The following is a 20176-nucleotide window of genomic DNA, read 5'->3' as shown; positions in this document are numbered from 1 at the left end:
AGAAAAGAATGTACACTTAATAAAGTGGTCTGTGTTTGAGAAGCTTAGAATCATACAACAGTTTGGGTTGGAAGGGACCTTTAAAGGTCTTCTAAAGTCCAACCCCCACCCCACCTCCCCCCTCAATGAGCAGGGACATCTTCAACTAGATGATGTTGCTCAGAGCCCCGTCCAGCCTCACCTTGAATGTTGCCAGGGATGGGGCATCTACCACCTCTCTGGGCAACCTGTGCCAGTGTTTCACCATCGTCATTGGGAAAAATTTCTTCCTTATGTCTGGTCTAAATCCACCCTCTTTCAGTTCAAAACCATTACCCCTTGTCCTATTGCAACAGGCCCTCCTAAAAAGTTTGTCCCCATCTTTCCTATAGGCCCCTTTAAGTACTGGAAGGCTACACTAAGGTCTCCCTGGAGCCTTCTCTTCTCCAGGCTGAACAACCCCAAATCTCTCAGCCTGTCTTCACAGCAGAGGTGTTCCATCCTTCTGATCATTTTTGTGGCCTTCTCTGGACCCGCTCCAACAGGTCCATGTCTTTCCTGTGCTGAGGGCTCCAGAGCTGGAGGCAGGAATCCTGGTGGGATCTCCCCAGAGCTTGTTTCATTTAATGCAAAAGCTGGAACACATAGGGTAAACAAAACCAGGCATCCCAGGCAACATGGTTTGTGAAATAATCCTGGTGCAATACAGCTCTCAAGCACTAATAAAATGGCTTGGCTGCTCTCCCAATTGCATCCACTACCTTAAAATAATGTAGGATTTCCTTAGATGTAATAATTAATAGTGTAGGAAGCTGTAGTAGTAAGAGTTTAAACCAGAGGTGTTCAAGCAAAACTACATCAGAAATGGCAAAAAAAGGACATAAAAATATAAAATCTAATTCCTTTGTTTTTGAGAATACAATAGGCTGGTATTAGAATCCCCATACTGGTTCAATCAAGTTGGTGACTCAACTACAAAGAGATACAGAAACAGAAAACCACTAAACCACTATGCAAGACAAGCTCTTCTATCAATAAAAGCAAAATTTGAAGCTGCCATTTAAATATTTAAGTAATATAAAGTAATTGTAACTAATTACTTGATACACAACATAATTAACCCATGCAATAAACTACAGAATAAAACCAAGAGCTTACTTAATTGTCTCAATAACAGAAATAATGACATTTCTGAGGCTTTTAACAGTGAATTAACAGCTGAAAACCAAAATTAATGGCCCACGATAAAGACAGGAAACAATTTTCTGATGTCAGTACTTAAATGAAAACAAATAATTTACCATTACCTCATTATAAGCCCTTTATTTTAGAGGATTTTAATTGGGAATGAATTTGATAATTTAATGTTTACCTTCATTTTAATGGTCTCCTATTTTTGAGGTAAATAAAACCCTTCCACCTGCCTTCAGATATCTCTTCTAACGTCCTAACTCCAAATCTCCCATTTGATTCACTCGAGTACTAAGAAATGCTAATATGCGAGGATATTTGATACACTGGCCCTTCAATATACATTTCAATGCAGAATGTCAATCACTGCGTCTAAATGACCATCTTCCAAATCCATCTTAAATAACTAACTGCTATCATATTCAGTAACTTCATGTTAAAATATATCAGATGTTTTGAAACCTCTGAGATATCGATTTACAGTATTTAACATGTCACTATTAAATGTAGAGCTATAAACAACCATAGTATCTTAACAACCACTCACAGAAAACTTTGCAAACCTTTGTGGGTCTGCAAACCTGATGATTCACTATATGAAAGTTATTTCTGATAACACGATGCCAGCTTTTGTTACGCTATATTATTATTCAAAGTGTAAGATAACTACAGTACTATATTATGACTTGCATGCAAACAGCCTCATTTATCTTAAACAGCTAGTTTTTATTTGACCCACAGGACTCATACAGTGGATGTTCTGGAAACCAGACCTTTCAAGCTTTGCTGTATTTTCTTGGGTGTCCTGAAGAGTAAACATGAGATTCCACAGGAAGGGAAACAGTATGTAAATCTGAAAAGCATAGCCTGTATCTTCAGTCCCTCATATGAGTTCACCTTCTCTTCACGTCACCTATGGCAGTGGGAGCAGTCCAAGATCTTTTGGGAATATTTTGCTAAGGCTACCCACTGATAGCCTTCCTCTCTTGAAACAGTCCATGGTCTGGGGTTTAAAGAAGAGTAGTGTCTGGCTTCTGTAATGTTTTGAATTGGTACAGCCATCTGCAAACCTCAAAATCATTAAATGAACTAATTAAAATTCAAACCCCAGTGTAACCTGTAAAACTTCATTATTGAGCTGTAATTAGATATGTAATGGCTCTAAACATAACTATGTACACCATTTTATGTGTCTTTAAAGAAAACGTAGGGTCAGAAAACTTGAGCTGAAATATCACTATGAGATTCATCTTTCATGTTTCCAATATTTTAAAAGTGGTCATTTAAATACCAATGACGGATTTTCTTGTTTTCCCTTCAGACCTTAAACATACATTGGTTATATATATGATAAGTAATACATGAGCTGAGAAAAGACATCATGATTCCAACTGATTTTAGTACTTTGGTATCTTGCTAAAGGAAAGGCTTGGTCTGAAGTACTGCTGAATTCCAGTAAAATACTGTTAACTGAAAATTTCCAACAGATTGAGGAAGAAAGGTAATTTTAGACCTTAACCTTAGACAGTTAATCTTCCTAGGGTGTTCTTACTGGAGTAAGATCACTCAAAATAGCTTGTACAAAGTGAAGCAAGCTGCCTCATATTTATATTGGGATCAAAGTCTTCATACAAATACAGGGTTAACAGACCATCTCACATCGTGGTGAGCTTCTTACAGTGCCTGATACAGTGGCTCTTACAAATGTCAGTTAACTAATGCTCTTACACCAGGGGTAAATTACCTTGAGTATCCTGTAGCAAGCTTGAGGATAAAGCGGTCCATAACAGCATGGAGCTAACATGAGTTAATGAGTTAACCCCACAGCCTACACAAATACTCTTATCCTCTGGTAAATGAGAAGCTATTTACAGTTCTAATCCACGGTACAGTACATTAAATTATCTCGTATTGTGCAACCTTCATATTCCCAGACAAGCATGAAATTATTTGAAGTCCTAGAAGTAACTAAAAAAATTATTTAGATTAGTTGTTATCCTTCACTCTGAGGATCTTCCATTGCTCAAAGTCATTTACTGTGGTTTCAAGAAAATCTATTTAAAGGTTTCTTCAAAGTTTGGAGGCTGAGAAAGACATCATCGGGAATTAGAAAAAAAAAAAAAGGAAAACATTTCTTTAAAATAGAGAACAAAACTTTCAGGTTCTTTATCCTCTCCTCTTCCCATTTCCCTTTCCACCCACAAATCACTCGTATGATGGAGGTATCATTAACCTCTACAGCACCAACAATTGAAAACTCTTTTAGATAACACATTTAAACTCACACTACATGAGAGGAACTGACCCACCCTATTTAATTACAAACCTAACTTCTATACAAATTTCAGTTATCTAGGAAAACAGACATTCTAAATTAAGCGTATACTTTACCTGCATAATCAAAAGGGAGACATGCCATTGGTAACTTACAGAGAAATCTTACCTAACCTAAGTCACTCTATGGTTGTACTAAATCAGCTAATAGGCTGGGGCAATACTGATGGCAGGAGTGTTTAATTCATTATTTTAGTCCAGATCAGCAGTAAGCGTTCAAAATCAAATCTCCCAATTGTCTCCATTGAGTGTGCTTGGGTTTCACAATACAGAGCAGTCTTAAAATACATGAACTAGACTCTTTTTCAATGCAACTAGATCAGAAGACTAATTTCAGGAGTACATCTAACATGTTACAGGTGTCAGGGAAGAGACACACCCAGAAATGTACTTGTCTAACTTCCACAGAATGGATCTCACTCCTTGTTACAGAATCATATCAAGTAGTCTGCCTAAATCAACCCTGTAGTACTCTTAAGAGAGACAGAGTAATCTTGGATTTTGGTATAGATACCATTTTTTGTAATAACAAGATCAAGAGTGTTATATGAGACTTTCTAACTGCATCAGAAACATGTCAGTCAGTCTGGAATTCATACACCAATTTTTCATCATAAAAACCATTACTTTCTCCAAACTACTTGTAAACAATAATTAGGTGGTATGTGACTGCAACTTGCCTGATCAAGATAAAAAGCACTGCCATCTCGGATCTCTCGTCGCTGTTTGAGGTCAGTTTCTGTGGTGTCCCTTGATAGTGCAATATATTCAACCTCCCGCTTTGTTAGCTCCTGTGGACAATAGTCTAAAGTTATTACAAAAATAAGGCTATAAACCCAGTAAGTGAACTTTAACAATAGGTCTCGTGGTATAATCATACAAAAGAGCTCTAGGCAGCAGCACAGTGATCTGAAATAACTCTTAACAAAATCTAATATCTCATTTTTAAAATGTTTACAGTGTGCTCTGCCTCAAACAAAATGGTTTGAATTTCTGATCAATAAACTTTTATTTTCCCCAAACCTGTTGTAAAAACATAATAACCAGCAACATATTCTTTCCATTGAAAATCTGTAACCTCCTCTAAGTTAATATTCTGATTCTGGACTCTGAAAAACAATCAGCATCTGCGAATCATGAATAAAAGTCACAAGTTTTCTGTAAAAGACTGAAAAGCTGCAGCTCTCAGTGTTCAGTAACACTTATACTGTGATGCAGTTGTGACTATTAAATGCACATGCTTTGCCAGTACACTGATGAACTATATTGTTCTTATCCTCTCTCCCTTTAATGTCATGAGATACAGTCTGCAATTGTAAAATTATAGACTACTTAAAATTAGAACCCCTGGGTTACTGTTTTGTTTCTTTGATATCAATATGAGATATACTTAGAATTTTCTACCTTAAAGGAAAAAAAAAAAATCCCCCATGTATTTATACCTGATGCTCCTGCTACTTCCGTATCTGGGTTATCATGCGTTCTGCTAGGAAACTAGTAATGCTGAAAAGCTCTTAGCCCTTACCCCTCAATTAAAGGTGTGGTATATTTAATAGATCTCTCTTCAGAGGCAGCTTTTAAATGGAGTTGTATGAAAATAACAAGCAAAGATATAAAATCCCTTTAAAATTATTTCCTTTCCACTTTTTCAGTGCCTATTGGTTACAAAGCCACCAATTCCTTTATTCCAATTCCTCTGCAGGTAGGGACAATTGTACTTTCTTACAATTAAAGGAAAAAAATATAAGATGAAATACAGGAGAGTTTTCTTCAACAATTAGCCCTGTGTATGTACACATAGTAGTAGCTTTCAGTAACAGTAGATAAGGCTTACATAGCTTCATTAAAGGGGCCACAGCTCACATGCAAAAACCAGCCTTCACGTAGTTGTTTGGCATGGCATTGAAATAGAAAGCTGCAGCCCTTCTAATACAGTTCGGGTGCATACAGAGAGTGGTATAAATAAGACACATTCTATGTCCCATGCCTGGATGTCAGGTGTTACCTAAGCCCTCTTTTTAGATTATACCAAGTTCTTCTTATTTATTTTAAGAAATGCATCAAACTATCAAGTAGCATATATACTTTGCCGAGTTAAGAAATCTTGGTTCTCCTTCCAAAGGTCAAAATCTTGCAGCTTTCTCCTGTATGCTTCACCTCTGGGAGCTAGTCTTTGAATTAGTATCTTTTAATTTTTAAAGGAATGGCTGATCTTAATGACAATTGTTTATACACCTCCATTTGGGATCCTTCTGCCCAGCCAGATTCTACATAGAGCTCATGGCAGACAAAGTCCTACACACATCATCTTTTGGGGCAGACAACTCCCTCCTCCTGATCATTTAAGAGCACTGACAATTTAAACATGAAATTTTGTACACAGTGTTGCCATGGTTCACGCAGATGGACGTAGGCAAGTCCTTCCCACATTCCAAGAGAGGATCACACATGCATCTACTCTTTCTAATACTTATACTTACGGTAACTGTTTCCAAGTGTTACTCAGAACAGTCCTTTCCCAAATCCTTTCCTTCTTTTTTTATATAATGAAGCAAAAACGATTTGTTGTCTGTAACAGTAGGCAGATACCTTAATCTTCTAACATACATAATGCCTAGAACAAACTGTTTCTCCATTTGTGATAGCATATGGTAACACAGTTTTCCAACTCTTTTCTTTTTTTCCCCCCGCTGGAGTTTAAGCAGAAAAACATGTATTAAAAAGTCTGCGCTTTCTTATCTGCCTATAACAAAAATTGAACTTGGGAAAGCACATTTATGGAAAAACTTATTTACCTCCTAAGTAGCTTGCTGCAAGATTTTCTAGGACTACCTTTTACAATTTGACTAGTAGATAAATGACTAACTGACATTAATGACTATGTCTCCAAGAATTTAAAGCAACACACTTACCAGATACTGCATGGCAATAGATCGCCGGAGAGGTCCTGGTGGACCAATAAGAAAGACATCTTGACCAAGAAGATCCTTCTGCATTATCCATCTTAAATGGTGGACTACAGACTGGGCCAAAGAATCAGTCACTTGGAAAGACAGACAAAGAGAACACCACATTAATTAATTTTGAGACGTGTTAGATACCTGGCCATTCACACATTTTTTTGTTCTCATCTCCGAAAATAAAACAAAGACTCAAAGGTGTGCTGCCGTAAAACTGAATAGCTGAAGAGCAGGGAATTCCACATAGAGTTTGTATTAGACTACTTAATTTACACGTAAGTTTATATACCTATCTTGCCCATTGCCTTCTTCTCTGCCCAATTTCATCGTTAAAAAAAAAACCACAACAAAAACCAGCCAAAATGTTGTTGATTCTCATTTCACATTAAACTGATCAATGCAAACACTGCTTTTTATTACCCAATCTTGAGGGGACTTCTCAGCATCGGTTAATATAATATAGATATGTTATTAATAACTTCTAAAAGATTTATCCAGCCTATATCCCAATGCTTCTGTGATGAACTTAAAAAAATAATAAAAATACTATGCTTGCATCAGAATAAGATTAATGTTCAGGGATATATTTAATTTGCTATTTTCTTAACAGACAACTGCATTCCTTTACATTGTGTTTACATTTTAACACAATACAACACAGAATTAAATTATCAAGGAAATGCAAACCTTGCAGTATCACTACATCAATACCACGCAGCTTCCAAAATCATAACAAAAAACAACTCAAAGCAGATCTACTTATATCTACTAAGAATACCGTCCCCTTTTTATTTTTAAAAGCAATAACCTGATTATAATTAAACTAAAACCTTTACCACATCTATGCAAATGTTGGCAGCACGGGAAAGAATCACGTAGGAAGAGCACGCTGAAGGAAGGGTACCATTTCTGTTGCCGTACATTGCTCTATCCCTTCACATACCCTCCCAGCAAAGCCTGGCCCCTTCTCAGACATAAGTAGAAAGTATTAGTGCAAGAGGAGAAGGAGAACACAAGCAAGCCAGGAGGGAGATTTACGTATGCATGCATGTATACAGTTGCTTTCAGAACAATCTGACAAGACTGATGATGGGCTTTGAAGCTGGAGCCTCAAGGGTAGTGTCCAGGAATGCTGAAATGCAGTAAGAAAGGAGCAAGAGGTGATGAAATCTTCAAATTAATACTTGGTTACTTATGGCAATTGGAAACCAAAATTTTAAAAAACAAGCCTTGGTTCTACATCAGCTCTGCTGAGGCAGGGGAGGCAGTACATGCGGGGCAGAGTAAGGACAGCAAGCAATAATGTCCCGCAGTTCTGAGGGGTTTCAGTTCAGTGTTGAATCTTTGTATACCAAAATTAAAATTAATTTTCCTAAGATCATAGAAACAGTATTAAATAACTGTATGAGATTCAGGGAAGATTTTCCAAGCGTAAAAGTGGCTAAGGAAAACTTCATAAAAAATTTTCACTGAATGTTTTAATCTGGTACTCAGAAAAAGCATCTGAAACCTTCCCCTTCCAGAGAAATCTGCTATATCCTTACCATCAATATGAACAGGAATAACATACATATATGGGTGAGCAATTTGTGCATTAAGATTATCAGATTAATTGTAAACAAACATTTCAGGTTTGCTTTTCTGTTCTGTTTTCTAAACAAATGTCATTAGCATGACCAGGATTAGTTCTTATATATGATATGGTAAGACCATATCAATGTAAGACCATTTTCTTCTTTGCTGCAATACTGTTTTCCAAAAGCAATGCACATCACACATATCACATGCAACAGGCCAAATGCAAGTAAATTCCTCGCAGAGAATAACATATTCCTTTCTAGGAGATTTTCAAGAAAATCAAGAAAGTTTCTACTACATATATTCCTTCAGAAATAAAGGGTAGTGGAGCACAGCAGAAGAACTGCTCTATCCAAGCTTTGCTACTGTACAGGTATAGTAATTTGAAAAGCAACACACAAATAAAAAGTGTTTCACTAAAGGTACCGTTAAGACTGCAAGACAGAGATCTCACCAAGAGGCACATTCATCACTACTCATAACTGTTGTATGAACATGCCAATGTGCCTCTAGCGCGTTTTTATAATAGCTGTTGGTAAAGAAAAAAGTTGCATTACTTGAAGTGGACAAATGAGCTTGGAAATCTTGCTGAAACACTGAATTCTTTCATGTCAAAAGTCATGCATTAGAAGCATGGCAAAAACAGCTTTGACACAGCATGACTACAAATGCCTCTGGTGTAATTCACATTAATATGTGTAGCTATCTTTTTTTATTTTTAGGATGGCCTCAAGAAAAAAGCTCGGGTCAGACTTAAAAGCAATACCATAAATAGAAACAGGATTTAAGAATGTTCAGCAGCATCTGCAAGACAAACTGTCATGTAAAAGAGAACATGAGTGTACAGCATTCAAAAAAATCTAAAATCTTAGCAACATGTCTCCCCTGCAAACCTTAAGGAATTTCAGGACACTTATATTCTCATAATTGTGTTTAAACAATCCCAATTTACTCTGAAATATTAATACAAAAAATGCAACTTTTAAAAATTTCCTGTCATTTCCTAACTTGGCTTTTTTTGAGAAAAGGACACAAAAGACACAATTCATTATTGATACATTTCCTAGATGATGGTTCCACTGCTTCACCATTCTCCTCACATAGAAATTGCAGCTGAATCAATTATAATATACATTTTCAGTCACTGACCAGCTACAAACTCACTCAAAGGAAGCCCCTTACAAATAATAACGATAATTCAAAGCAAGCATTCCCTAGGGTGAATTGTCATGACAGCAGCTTCCACTTGTCAGTTCCTTCTATTCTAACATGCAGTATTTGTACCTCACTCCAGATATTAGGCCTACTTCAGTTTCTCAGTTATGCCCTTCTAAAATCAGAAGAATACAAAATTTTCTTTGTACGTGCAGTCTATGCCGCATAAACTGTTTCCAAAGCACAGTATGCTTTCCAAAAGCAACTTCAGATGCACATACACACCTTGAATATTATTTCTATATATTTAAACTGCTTTTACTGTGACATGTCAATTGCAAAGCTTTTACGTTTCCTCAACATGACTTGAAAAAATTCCTCTCTGTTCAAGTACTGTATATTAACTTTACTATAAGCAGCATATAATAATTTTCTACGACATTTAGAAGACAGAGCAAATTAGCTGAAAAAAGCATCAGCATTTATATTACAGCAATTTTTATTAATTATCCCGTGAGTCAGATAGCATCTAATGCAAACTGGGTTTGCACAATTTGTTTAGTGGCACTCTACTGATTTGCACTAGTTAAGTAGCTGGCCCTACAGTCTTAATCTGCAGGATGGTGCGTAGGAAGCCTCTACAGTGTGTTCTCAAAGACACCATCTGGCACATGCAGGAGAGTAGTTGGTGCTACAATTTGCTATTCCTGTGTATCAAGGATGGCCAGTGAAAGAAATTGCATTATACTGCTTTGTAATATGTGATAAGTAGGACAACACCTAGCAGAATCTGCACATACGTTTTGTAAAGTGAGCAGCTGAAGCTGAATGGAGAAATCCCCAAATAAGAAGAGAAGAAAACATTGTAGATAGATTTTGAAGCAAATGCAGCAGCTGCTCTTGTTTGATCCACAAATCAGCTTTTGATAAAGCCAAGACTGAAATGGCTATGCTAGCCTCGGAAATTTTCCAGTTCACTCATACTTGAATTCTTGGCACATGCTATACTCACTGAAGCCGTAAGATTCACTGGAGATAGCAGACAGTATCTGCTGGCAAGTCCTTGTGTCCCACTTACAGAAGAAATCCCATAAATGAAGGAGACGCCCACCTCTTCCCACTGTTCAGAGGCAGATAGTTAAATGAACAGATTCCCAAGAATACCTATTCCAGATGTGGTACAAAATACATTAGCGCTTATGTCTCTGTATGGCTCTAGTTTGGTCAATCACATAGTAACCAACAGGCACTTAGAAGACACCAATATATCCAATTTTCAACAGAATAAAAAAAGACCTTGGCATACCTTGAACCTTTGCTACAAGTGCATGTTCAGAGTCTGAGAACGGTTCCTTTTATCAGGGAAGGCAAAAGTTCATGAGGGGAAAAAGATCTCCCTCGTCTGATTACCAAGGGGGTCCTTTAGCTTTCCACAGCAGTTTGCAGTACATCCAGCATCGAGGGTGGCCACTGTAAAATACGGTCGAGGAAGGAGGGGACAAGGAGGGAGGCCTTTGTCTAAAAACAGAAGCATATTATAAAAAGGAAAAATGTTCAAACAACTGAGCTCACTGAGACTTATTTCACAGCTCGTTCAGGCTGGGTGACAATGAAGGAGGAGAGCAAGTGGCCCAGGATGTGGTGAAAAAGGCAGCATGGCTGACGTGAAGAGGGAGGCAACTCCTATGTGGTCTGCTTTCAGCTACTTTCATTTAGCACTTTGCAAGTAAAACATTGCTGCTCTTCCAATTTTATGCTAATGCACAGAGCCCAATGAGTTTACAAAGTCTCATAACGCAGTTACATCACAGACAGTTTTCACTGGAATACTATTTTTCCTCATAAATTTTTCATGGCAACAGTCTTCATTCCAAAAATTTTTGTTCTTGCAGTGGCAAGCAAACAAGTTGTGAGCCTTTGCAGAGGCTTAAAAAGCGGAAAGTTACTTCTTGGATGAGACCATAAACTCACTCAGTTCCTCCAAGTCAACTGCTTCACGGGAAGATGTAAGATCAACATAAATAAATCATATTTCTCCATGTAAGTATAAATGAAAAGAGAATACAAAGGAATCATGTAAACCCAAATAGCTTTCTGGAAGGAACACTGAATAGGATTCAGAAGACTAAGTTTCTCTTAGTGACATATAAACATGGAATAAATGAAACTATTCTTAGCTGGATGTACAGCTGGTAGGGAAATACCTAGCCAGAGCAGTTATCTGTGGCTTGGACTCCAACTGGAGGGACATATTGTGTCTGCTCTTGAGCACAACAGCTCAGTCCAGCATTGAAAAGTTAGAGAGATTCTAGAAAAGAGCAAGAAGAATTATCAGAAGTACGGAAGATGTGGAAAAGTTAAAGAATTCAGTCTTCGGAAGACATGACTGAAAATCATTTCTACTGTTTTCCAACTATGCAAGACAGAATCACAGTGAAGAAATAAGTAATCTGTACATCGTGGTCAAGCCCCAGGGAACTAAAAGTATGTCCAAAAAAACCTAAATGAAGAAGCTTTTTTCACAAACGAATCATTAATTACTGGAGCAAAGTGTGCAGCTAAGTTCTAGAATCTACATCAACAGCACATTTTAAGAACAAGGAGAACAAAGATCTCTCAAGGAACAGTTCAAATTCAGCCACCTATGCTTTGAGGCACAAGGAACAGTGCAGACCACTTCCTGAGCTCCACCCAGACCTTCGGTGAAGGCTTCCATCTCCCCATGTCTCCCTGTGCCTCACTCTCGGTATAGACAAAACAGGTATAATGGTGTAAAACATTCACATCTCTACTGACAAAAAAAACACTATTTCAGATTCTGGATCAGGTGGTAACAGCCAAGTAGCCTATCAGTACATAAAAACTCAAACTGCTGAAATAACCACCATCTCTGACAACAGGCATCCTTCCTTACACTAGCAAAGAAGAAATGTAACGACAAAAACCTTTGTTAGTGCAAAATTAGTGTCATCCTGCAATACAAAACCTGTCTCTGCAATGTGTTGCACTCTGACACTCAGATTTAAAGTAAACAGAGAGAAGAATGAACACACATTCCAGTGCAAATCTGAGCCTACTTTGAGCAATAACTGAACACATACGCTTGTCCCTGCTTCAGCACATGGTGCATACCACTGTGGGAGAAGGGCACAGAGGTGTCTTACTGTTAAGACAATACTGATCTTTTCAGGTGAAGAATAAATAAGAGGAACTGCTGGCACCACTGAGCCTACTACAGAGAAATAACCCCCATTTCCTCAACATTAAAACAGTTCCCTTTCAGGTACAGAAATCCATTTAGTGCTACTTTTTTTGTATTTCATTATTACACACACAAACTTTCTGTTTAAATCCCTCACGACAATTAGTCTTCCATATATCTCAACTGACAAAACTGACAGGATTTATCACTTAACCCCTTGTATACATGCATGTCACTTTTGATCACACATTGGGGAGGGTGGTCAGGCTCAGTGCACCTGACACAAAACCACACACAGTGTTTGAAATTTATCTTCAATGCAGTTGCATGTAACATGACTACAGCCAAATGTCCAAATGCACTTACACCTTCAGAGAGCCGCAGAGCCGATGTGGTGTTGCAACAGAACTTCCCATTTCCTGCCTTAACGAGGATTTGCCATCATTGAACAAAGTGTCCTGGAAGAGCTTTGTTAGGCATTGTTTTATCAAGGTTAATAAATACATAGAATGTCAGGTACGTTGTAATTTTCATAAAATTTCCAGAAGCCACTAACAAAAGCAGTGTGCTGACATGAACTCAATGGAAAAAAAAAAAAAAAGAATGCACATTCTTACAATTCAATTCTGGATCTAAACTATCGTGGAAAGCCATACAAAGTTTCTCCAAAGTATAATTAAAGAAACAATCATGCTTTTCAGGCATGCTGAGATTTTTTAAATGTAGGTTTTATTTCTATTGATAAAAGAACAAGCAGTGCAAAAGTAAGTGCGCTCTTTCTAGAACGTGTCAGACACAGTTATGACAGAAATCCCATTAACAAAATTCCCTTGTGTATGGCTCATTTTTACTTGTCACTTACAAAAAGAAAAATAAGAACAATTCAGATTTTATGTACTTTTAATTATCACCTTCCAAGAAAAAGCCATTTGGCAACAACAGCAAAACAAATCACAGAATCACTAAGGTTGGAAAGGACCTTCAAAATCATCAAGTCCAACCATTAATCCAGCGCCACCATGTCCCCTAAACCATGTCCTGAAGCGCCACATCCACATGTTTTTTGAACACTTCCAGAGATGGTGATTCCACCACCTCCCTGGGCAGCCTGTTCCAATGCTTGACCTCCATCTCGGTGAAGAAATTTTTCCTAATATCCAATCTAAACCTCCCCTGGCGCAACTTGAGGCCATTTCCTCTTGTCCTATCACTAGTTAGTTAGGAGAAGAGACCAACACCCACCTCGCCACAACCCCCTTTCAGGTGGTTGTAGAGAGCAATAATTAATTATTAATAAAATTAATTAATAAAATTAATATTTTACATTAGCACACAAAATGGAGTACTTCATACAGAACGTGTTAGGTACCTAGCATAAAACCTGAAAAGCAAGGTCATGAAAACATAAGATAATCAGCAGTACCTATCCTCTCCACTTCTGCAAAATGTAACAAGGTTCAAAAAAAGATTTAAAAATCAGTTTAATCTGGTAACACAAAAAATGAAGTATTTTGATATCAATTAAGTGACAAAATAACAAAGGTAAAATTTTGTAGGTACTTAATCCATTAATATTCCTTATTGTGTTATAATTTTTTTCAGATTTTTAAGGTTATTTTTAAGCCTAAAAGAATAATGCTGAGTTTAGAATAAATTAGAACATCCCTAAAATTTCCTGTAAATTATAGATATGCACTTTCAACATTACTGTATTTTAACATGGCTTTTATCTAGCAGAATAATAAAAACAGAAACACTCTATTCTACACAAATGATGAGCTAGAAAACAGTATTATATGCAGTACTAGTAAATGAACTGTAACTGCTTCAATTCCCTCCTCTTCGTTCTTACTCCACTGAAAACATTACAATGTCTGAGATCTTCCCAGGGATACTTCCCACTTTATTTCTAGTCTTAGTTTAAAAGAAATCAGGTAAGTACCACGGTCATTTAAATGTAATATTAGTTACTATAATAAAATTTTAAATTATGCAACATTTCAGTTTATAGGTTAATATAAATATGCAATTACATTCACCTATTTTACACCAAAACATCTTGTATCTACTGCAGTCATTCACACAGCAAAACAAAAAGTACTCTTAGAAGAAAAAAATGTGTTCCCTTAAGTAATGCATGTACTCTCTAAATGCCTCACAAAGAGGAGATAATTGACATGAAACCAATACAATCTACTTAATTTCACTAAAGGAATGTAACTTTATTCTTCACAGTAACATAACCACAGAATTTAAGCACTAAGGGATAAAAAAAAAAAATCCTAAATTTAAATATACAAAGAAATTGTCCTCAAGTATCTGACATTTATTTTCTGCTATTAAACACACAAGTATTCTTACTTAAATTAGCTTAAATTAATATTTAGGTTTACAAGCAAAATTCTGTACCTTAAGTAATCCTGCTGTAAGTACATGAATACTGTTGAACAATAGTATCCCAAGCATGACATAGGCTCCTCCAGCCATGATTATTAAAAAAAAGAGAAATAGCTAATACACCTAATATGTGCTAATAAACGTTACTTTTAGTTGTAGTAACAGATTTTAGCTGAGATCCAGTTCCATTTTTAATAACTTTTTTTGATAGCAGACTAGTTTTCAACCACTTTTTCCTTCTTATAATCGTTAACTTGAAAAATCTCTGATTCTTTGATCCTACCAAAGGTTTTCATACTTCTCTTACCGTCCCAATCCAAAGAACTGAAAGAGATGCTGTTATAGTAACTTTGAGCTAGCATTTATCTCACTGAAAAGCACAGATTGATCAAAACATGTAATAATGACTGGCATGGTGTGGAAGAGGGGAAGGCAGGGAGGCAGTGTTAAAAAATTAACACATTTGGTACAGCACAGAAAACCAGAAAGCAAAACAATCTACAAGAAATATAAATATGTGAAACAGATCACATTAGTCATTGACATAGACAACTGATATCCTTACTTTATGATGAAAATGAGAAAACAGGCATACAGAATAAATGACAAAAAGCAAAAATTGTTCATTTAAGAAGCTATAAAAAGTAATAATACAGAGAAGCATTTCTCAACTGTTTGGCCACATTCCCAGGGAACTCACAAGATATGGGATGTGTCATTACAATCTAAAACAGAAACCCTTTCCTCATGGGCTACCCTGTAACAGCATGGACTGATATATGTCATAGGATATCTTTGGTACCATAGATCACCTGGCAGGAAAGTGTCACAGTGTGATGCCTACTGAGGTATAGGAATTAAGCAGCCCATGATCCAGATGCATACCAGCGATGTGGCCTACCAGACCACTGGCAGACTTCACACTCATCAAAGACAAAGCAAACAACATCTCCCTCTATATTCCTGCTACAGCTCTCAAAGGACAAACATTTCAGAAGAAAGGCTGCACTTCAGAAGAGAGTCAAGAAACCGTAATCAAACATGTCAACAGTGACACAGATGTAGTATCCCACAGTTACTACAAAATAAGGAATCAAAGAATCACAGAATGGCTGAGGCTGGAGGGGACATTTGGAGGTCATCTTGACCCTGCTCAACCCCCCTGCTCAAGAACGACTCACTTGCAGATACATGGTGCAAAAGGAAAAGCTCAGAAGCTTCTCAACAAACAAACAGGAAATACAGATAGCTGTGAATCCATGACATTTTTAATAAGGTATCAAAATATAATGTGAATTAATTGTGAGTATATTTATGCACATTGTTAATGTGCATAATTGTCTGTGACTTTTGGAAGTATTTGACAGCATTTTTAATCACTATGCAATTGACTTCTCAGTAACTTGATGGATTGCAAAGATCTGTATGTTTGCTGACAACAGTAATGTGACAATCTGGGTACACTAAGTATCACAGTAGAAAAACATCATACATCTGCCATACAGCAGAGAATTCCTAGGACATATAATCATATTGCAACTGAGTGATAATTTTAAACTGCCACAGTTTTATGACCAAACAATTTGAGATTACTGTATTATTTTTGGAAGTAATTGCTGGATGACACCCCTCTTGAACAAAACATTTAAACATACAAATAGTACTTTACTGTCCCACTGACCAATGGGATAAGCTACCTTGAAAGTTAAGAGATTTCTACATAACCAGCTGAACCAGAGAAATACTGAAGAACTCAGCAAAGACAGCCTTATCCAAATTGCATGCTTTTTCAAAACAATATTTCTTACACAATTTCAATGAAGTCAGTGGGGCGACTTCAGTGAGTAAAAGTTTCTAGAACAAAGCCCTGAAATCCATTCAAAAGGAAAGGAGATTCTTACTGTAGTTCTGCGGAACAAGTTCAGGGTTCTTCGGTGTTTTGAGTTTAAAGGACACATCTCCAATAGTGACAGTATCACCTAAAAAAGAAAAAAAAGTCATCTTTTAGTTCCCTGATACTTTTTAAGTGTACAATGTCCTTAGAGTAAAGTTTAAATCACAGGCTTGCTGTGCTAAGGCTAACTGTGTGTTCACAAAGCAGTCTCTAATGTGTTTGAGAACTACTGGTTTACTAATTAGGCTCTGCTGCTTTTCAATAGATCAGGTACCAGAACAATTTTCACTTAATTAATATTCGTCAGTTTTTTTCTTTTGTGGCTGTTGCTATAACCATAACTAACTTTGCTGGGATCTATGGAATTGAAGCTGGCTACAAAACCATGTTCCAGCTACCATCGTTGATTTCTTGAAATTAAATCTTAGCCTCTTTGTCTCCAGAGATAGCAGTGAGAAACACCTGTAGGGGTGATGACTTTCCTGAGTTTTCAAGCAGCCTAAAACAGTATCTTTTGGATGTACAAAATGACATATTCACGTCAGTGGGCCTTCCCTGCACTCTGACTGTATGGTTGCAGAAGCTGACACCCTTCTGAGGTTTGAGAGGTCTCAAGCATTTCTTGCTCTGGATTTCACCAAAACTAAAGCACCTGCCATTTTATTTACTGGTCTTTTACTGGGACCTGCCTGTCTTATCTGTCTTTCTGTACCAGCAGGCTCGAATTAAATTGCAGAGCATGTCCTGTGTACTTGCTCATGGAAATCAGCGGTGCAATTGAGTTTGCAGCCAGGAAATGGGCGAGCACCAACGTGGCAGCGGTCACACAGAAAAACAGCACAACACCCAAAACCCGTTAAACCAAGAAAATGAGCTGCAGAGTGGTAACAAACTCAAAGTTTATTTTTTTCAAGAGATCAGGCAAACGAGTTCACAAGTACGAAGACCATGAAACTAAGATGACTCCAGTAAAATTATGTTTTTTCCATTACTGTTGCTGAAGATAATACCACCTTCACTACCCAACAGGCACTGCAGTGCATGTGTGAGGATGGAAAGGATTACTGGAACAAGACCACTGCACAGGGCTGCAGTTTTGCCACAGCACTCTGATTATACCACCTTTCCATGAATTAAGGCCAAGTTTTGGAACTGTTTCTCGTGCTTTTCTCAGAAATGAGATGGAGAAAGTACATAGCCCACAAATAAGATCCAATTCTAAAAACCCTTTGTAGATATGCACCTTGTCCTGCTCCATCCAAGAGGACCCAGTCTATGATTGCCCATCTCCAGCAATGCATAAGGAGTAAAAGAGTTCGGAAGACTAATGCTGGAATCAGAGAGGGAGATGCTGATGAGGAACCTTGTTCAAATCAGAGGCAACTAAAACTCCTCCCATACATACAGTAGCTCTCCTTTCAGTCAGCAGGGACTCTAGTTTTGCACCCAAATGCAGTTCTCTTCCAGCATACCCAGATGTTAGTGCTCAACTCACAGGACTGAGAACCCCCAGGTTCTGACGTGACTCACACAACCCCTGGGAAAGGTTACACATTTAGGACTAGACTTACAGCACCCAGAGAAGAATCATCCACAGCCACAAACAGGAAGCAGCAAAGAAAAGATTATTGCTGATTTCCTCTCAAATTTAAGGGCTTAACAACAGTCATAGAATCATAGAATAGTTTGGTTTAGAAGGGACCTTTAAAGGTCATCTAGTCCAACCCCTCCACAAAAAGCAGGGACATCTTCAACTAGATCAAGCTGCTCAGAGCCCTGTCCAACCTGACCTTGAATGTTTCCAGGTGAGATGCTGAGACTAGGATTCACAGCTTGACATACATGTCTACACATGGGTCTTTATGTTGTTCCTGAAGTCCAAATAATCAGCCCCCCATTTCTTCCTTAAAATATTAGCAGAAGGCGGTAAGCTGGTGGTTGTTCCCATATTTTACGCAACAATACAGTGCTTCAATATCCAGAATGTGGGAGATTTGGGCAACATGAGTAGTACTAAATAAAAGGTAGACAAGGGTTCATCCCTGGTCCTAAGGACAAGCAGCACCAAGCATTTCCCAGCCTCCCTGCTAGACCTAAGCACCCTCCTCTGGCAGATCTGTGCAGGAGCCAAGAAGTGGCATGGTCCCAAACAGAGCTGGGGCTAAGTTAACCATTAGGCAGCAGTCTAAGGCTTTAGCTCATTTCCCAGCCCTTGTTAAATTTGCAGTTGAAATGCACCTAAGAGTACCGTGCCCTCTTCAGCCTGAAGCATTCAAACTCACTCCAACAGAAAGATCCACAACGGCTTAGGGGCCTGGTCTCCATTCTGCGAACCACTGTATGTCTTATTTAAGAGTCATTGGACAACAGACACAACCACTGCAGGCAGTAAAATCTAGGCTTTGGCTCTCCCTGGGTTTTGCCCACTTCTCTAACTTTTAAAATAAGAACAACTATTTTACTGCCTAAGCATCACCTCCCTTTCCCTTCTGCTGTGGCTCCAATCACTCTTTCTCACTGGAGCACAGCTAAAGGATTGGCCAAAATGCCTCCCAGTTGATAAAAGCATCCTAGGAGCCCAATGCTTCCTGCAAAAGTTGACACCTCTCTCATTAGCTTAGCTAGGAAGTATTTTAACATTCTAAAAAGAGCAGGTTGCCTGATATATCCTTAGGAATTTAGTGCCAGTTTATTTTCTCACCATTCCCCAGCCAACATGCAATGATACAAGAGTACATGACTAATTAGCTCCTACTTTAAATCACCTCAGCTCAAGTTGTAAATACTCTCATGCATTCACAGTCTTCCAAAACACAGTAGGGACAAGATGCCGAAACAACAAGGTGTCAGACTTTTTCAATACATCAGAATGATGATATCATCTACAGAGAGAATTTTAATTACCAACTTTATTGGCACAGTACTGGAAAGTCTTAGTTGATTTCCTGTAATCCCTTAAAAAAAAAAAATCCCCTAAAATAAAACAAACAAAAACACAACAAAAAACACAACTGAGTTTGGTCTAGGTGAAAAACAGAAAAAGCATCTCTTCTGGTGGTATTTATGTCAGTCCATAAAATGCTAACCCTTGATCAACACTTTTACTCATGTCCAAAAATTCCACAAATATTCCAGCCATCAATGGACACTATAAATTTTCATGAAAATTGGGCTGGGAGAGAACCATATGTAAGATGTGGAGAGAGCTGAGCACACAAAATCCCTAGCGTTCAGTCAGTGTATTTGGCTTTTAACAGGTTTGTTGCTGCCCGGAGACAAATGTTGCCTCCAATTTGCATCTGTCCAAAAAGCAAAAGTATTAGCAGCATTTAATAGAACTTCAAGCAACAATAAACCAGGACAGCAGAGTCTATTATCCTAGCTAAATGAGCACAGGGGGATTAGCCCACTAATCTTATCACACACTTCCACCTGGGCTATATTTTCTTGTCTCATTTGTTTCTTCTGTACTTGTCTAAAAATCTC

The 20176-nt window shown here is 37.7% G+C and overlaps 1 protein-coding gene across 1 annotated transcript in view; it reads right to left on the bottom strand.

Annotated features, from left to right (window-relative positions):
• VWA8 (von Willebrand factor A domain containing 8) overlaps positions 1–16770 on the bottom strand; it is a 106055-nt gene extending 89285 nt beyond the window's left edge. The window contains exons 1-3 of the mRNA XM_010284418.1: positions 16698–16770; positions 6417–6547; positions 4185–4295 (exon numbers count right to left, since the gene is read on the bottom strand). Of these exons, the coding sequence (XP_010282720.1) occupies positions 4185–4295; positions 6417–6547; position 16698 (243 nt within the window). The 5' untranslated portion in view covers positions 16699–16770. The remainder of the gene's footprint in view (positions 1–4184; positions 4296–6416; positions 6548–16697) is intronic.
• Between the last annotated feature and the right edge of the window lie 3406 nt (positions 16771–20176).

This window comes from Phaethon lepturus, unplaced genomic scaffold (assembly GCF_000687285.1).
Source record: "Phaethon lepturus isolate BGI_N335 unplaced genomic scaffold, ASM68728v1 scaffold603, whole genome shotgun sequence".
NCBI lineage: Eukaryota > Metazoa > Chordata > Aves > Phaethontiformes > Phaethontidae > Phaethon > Phaethon lepturus.
This window is presented reverse-complemented; position numbering and strand designations above follow the sequence as displayed.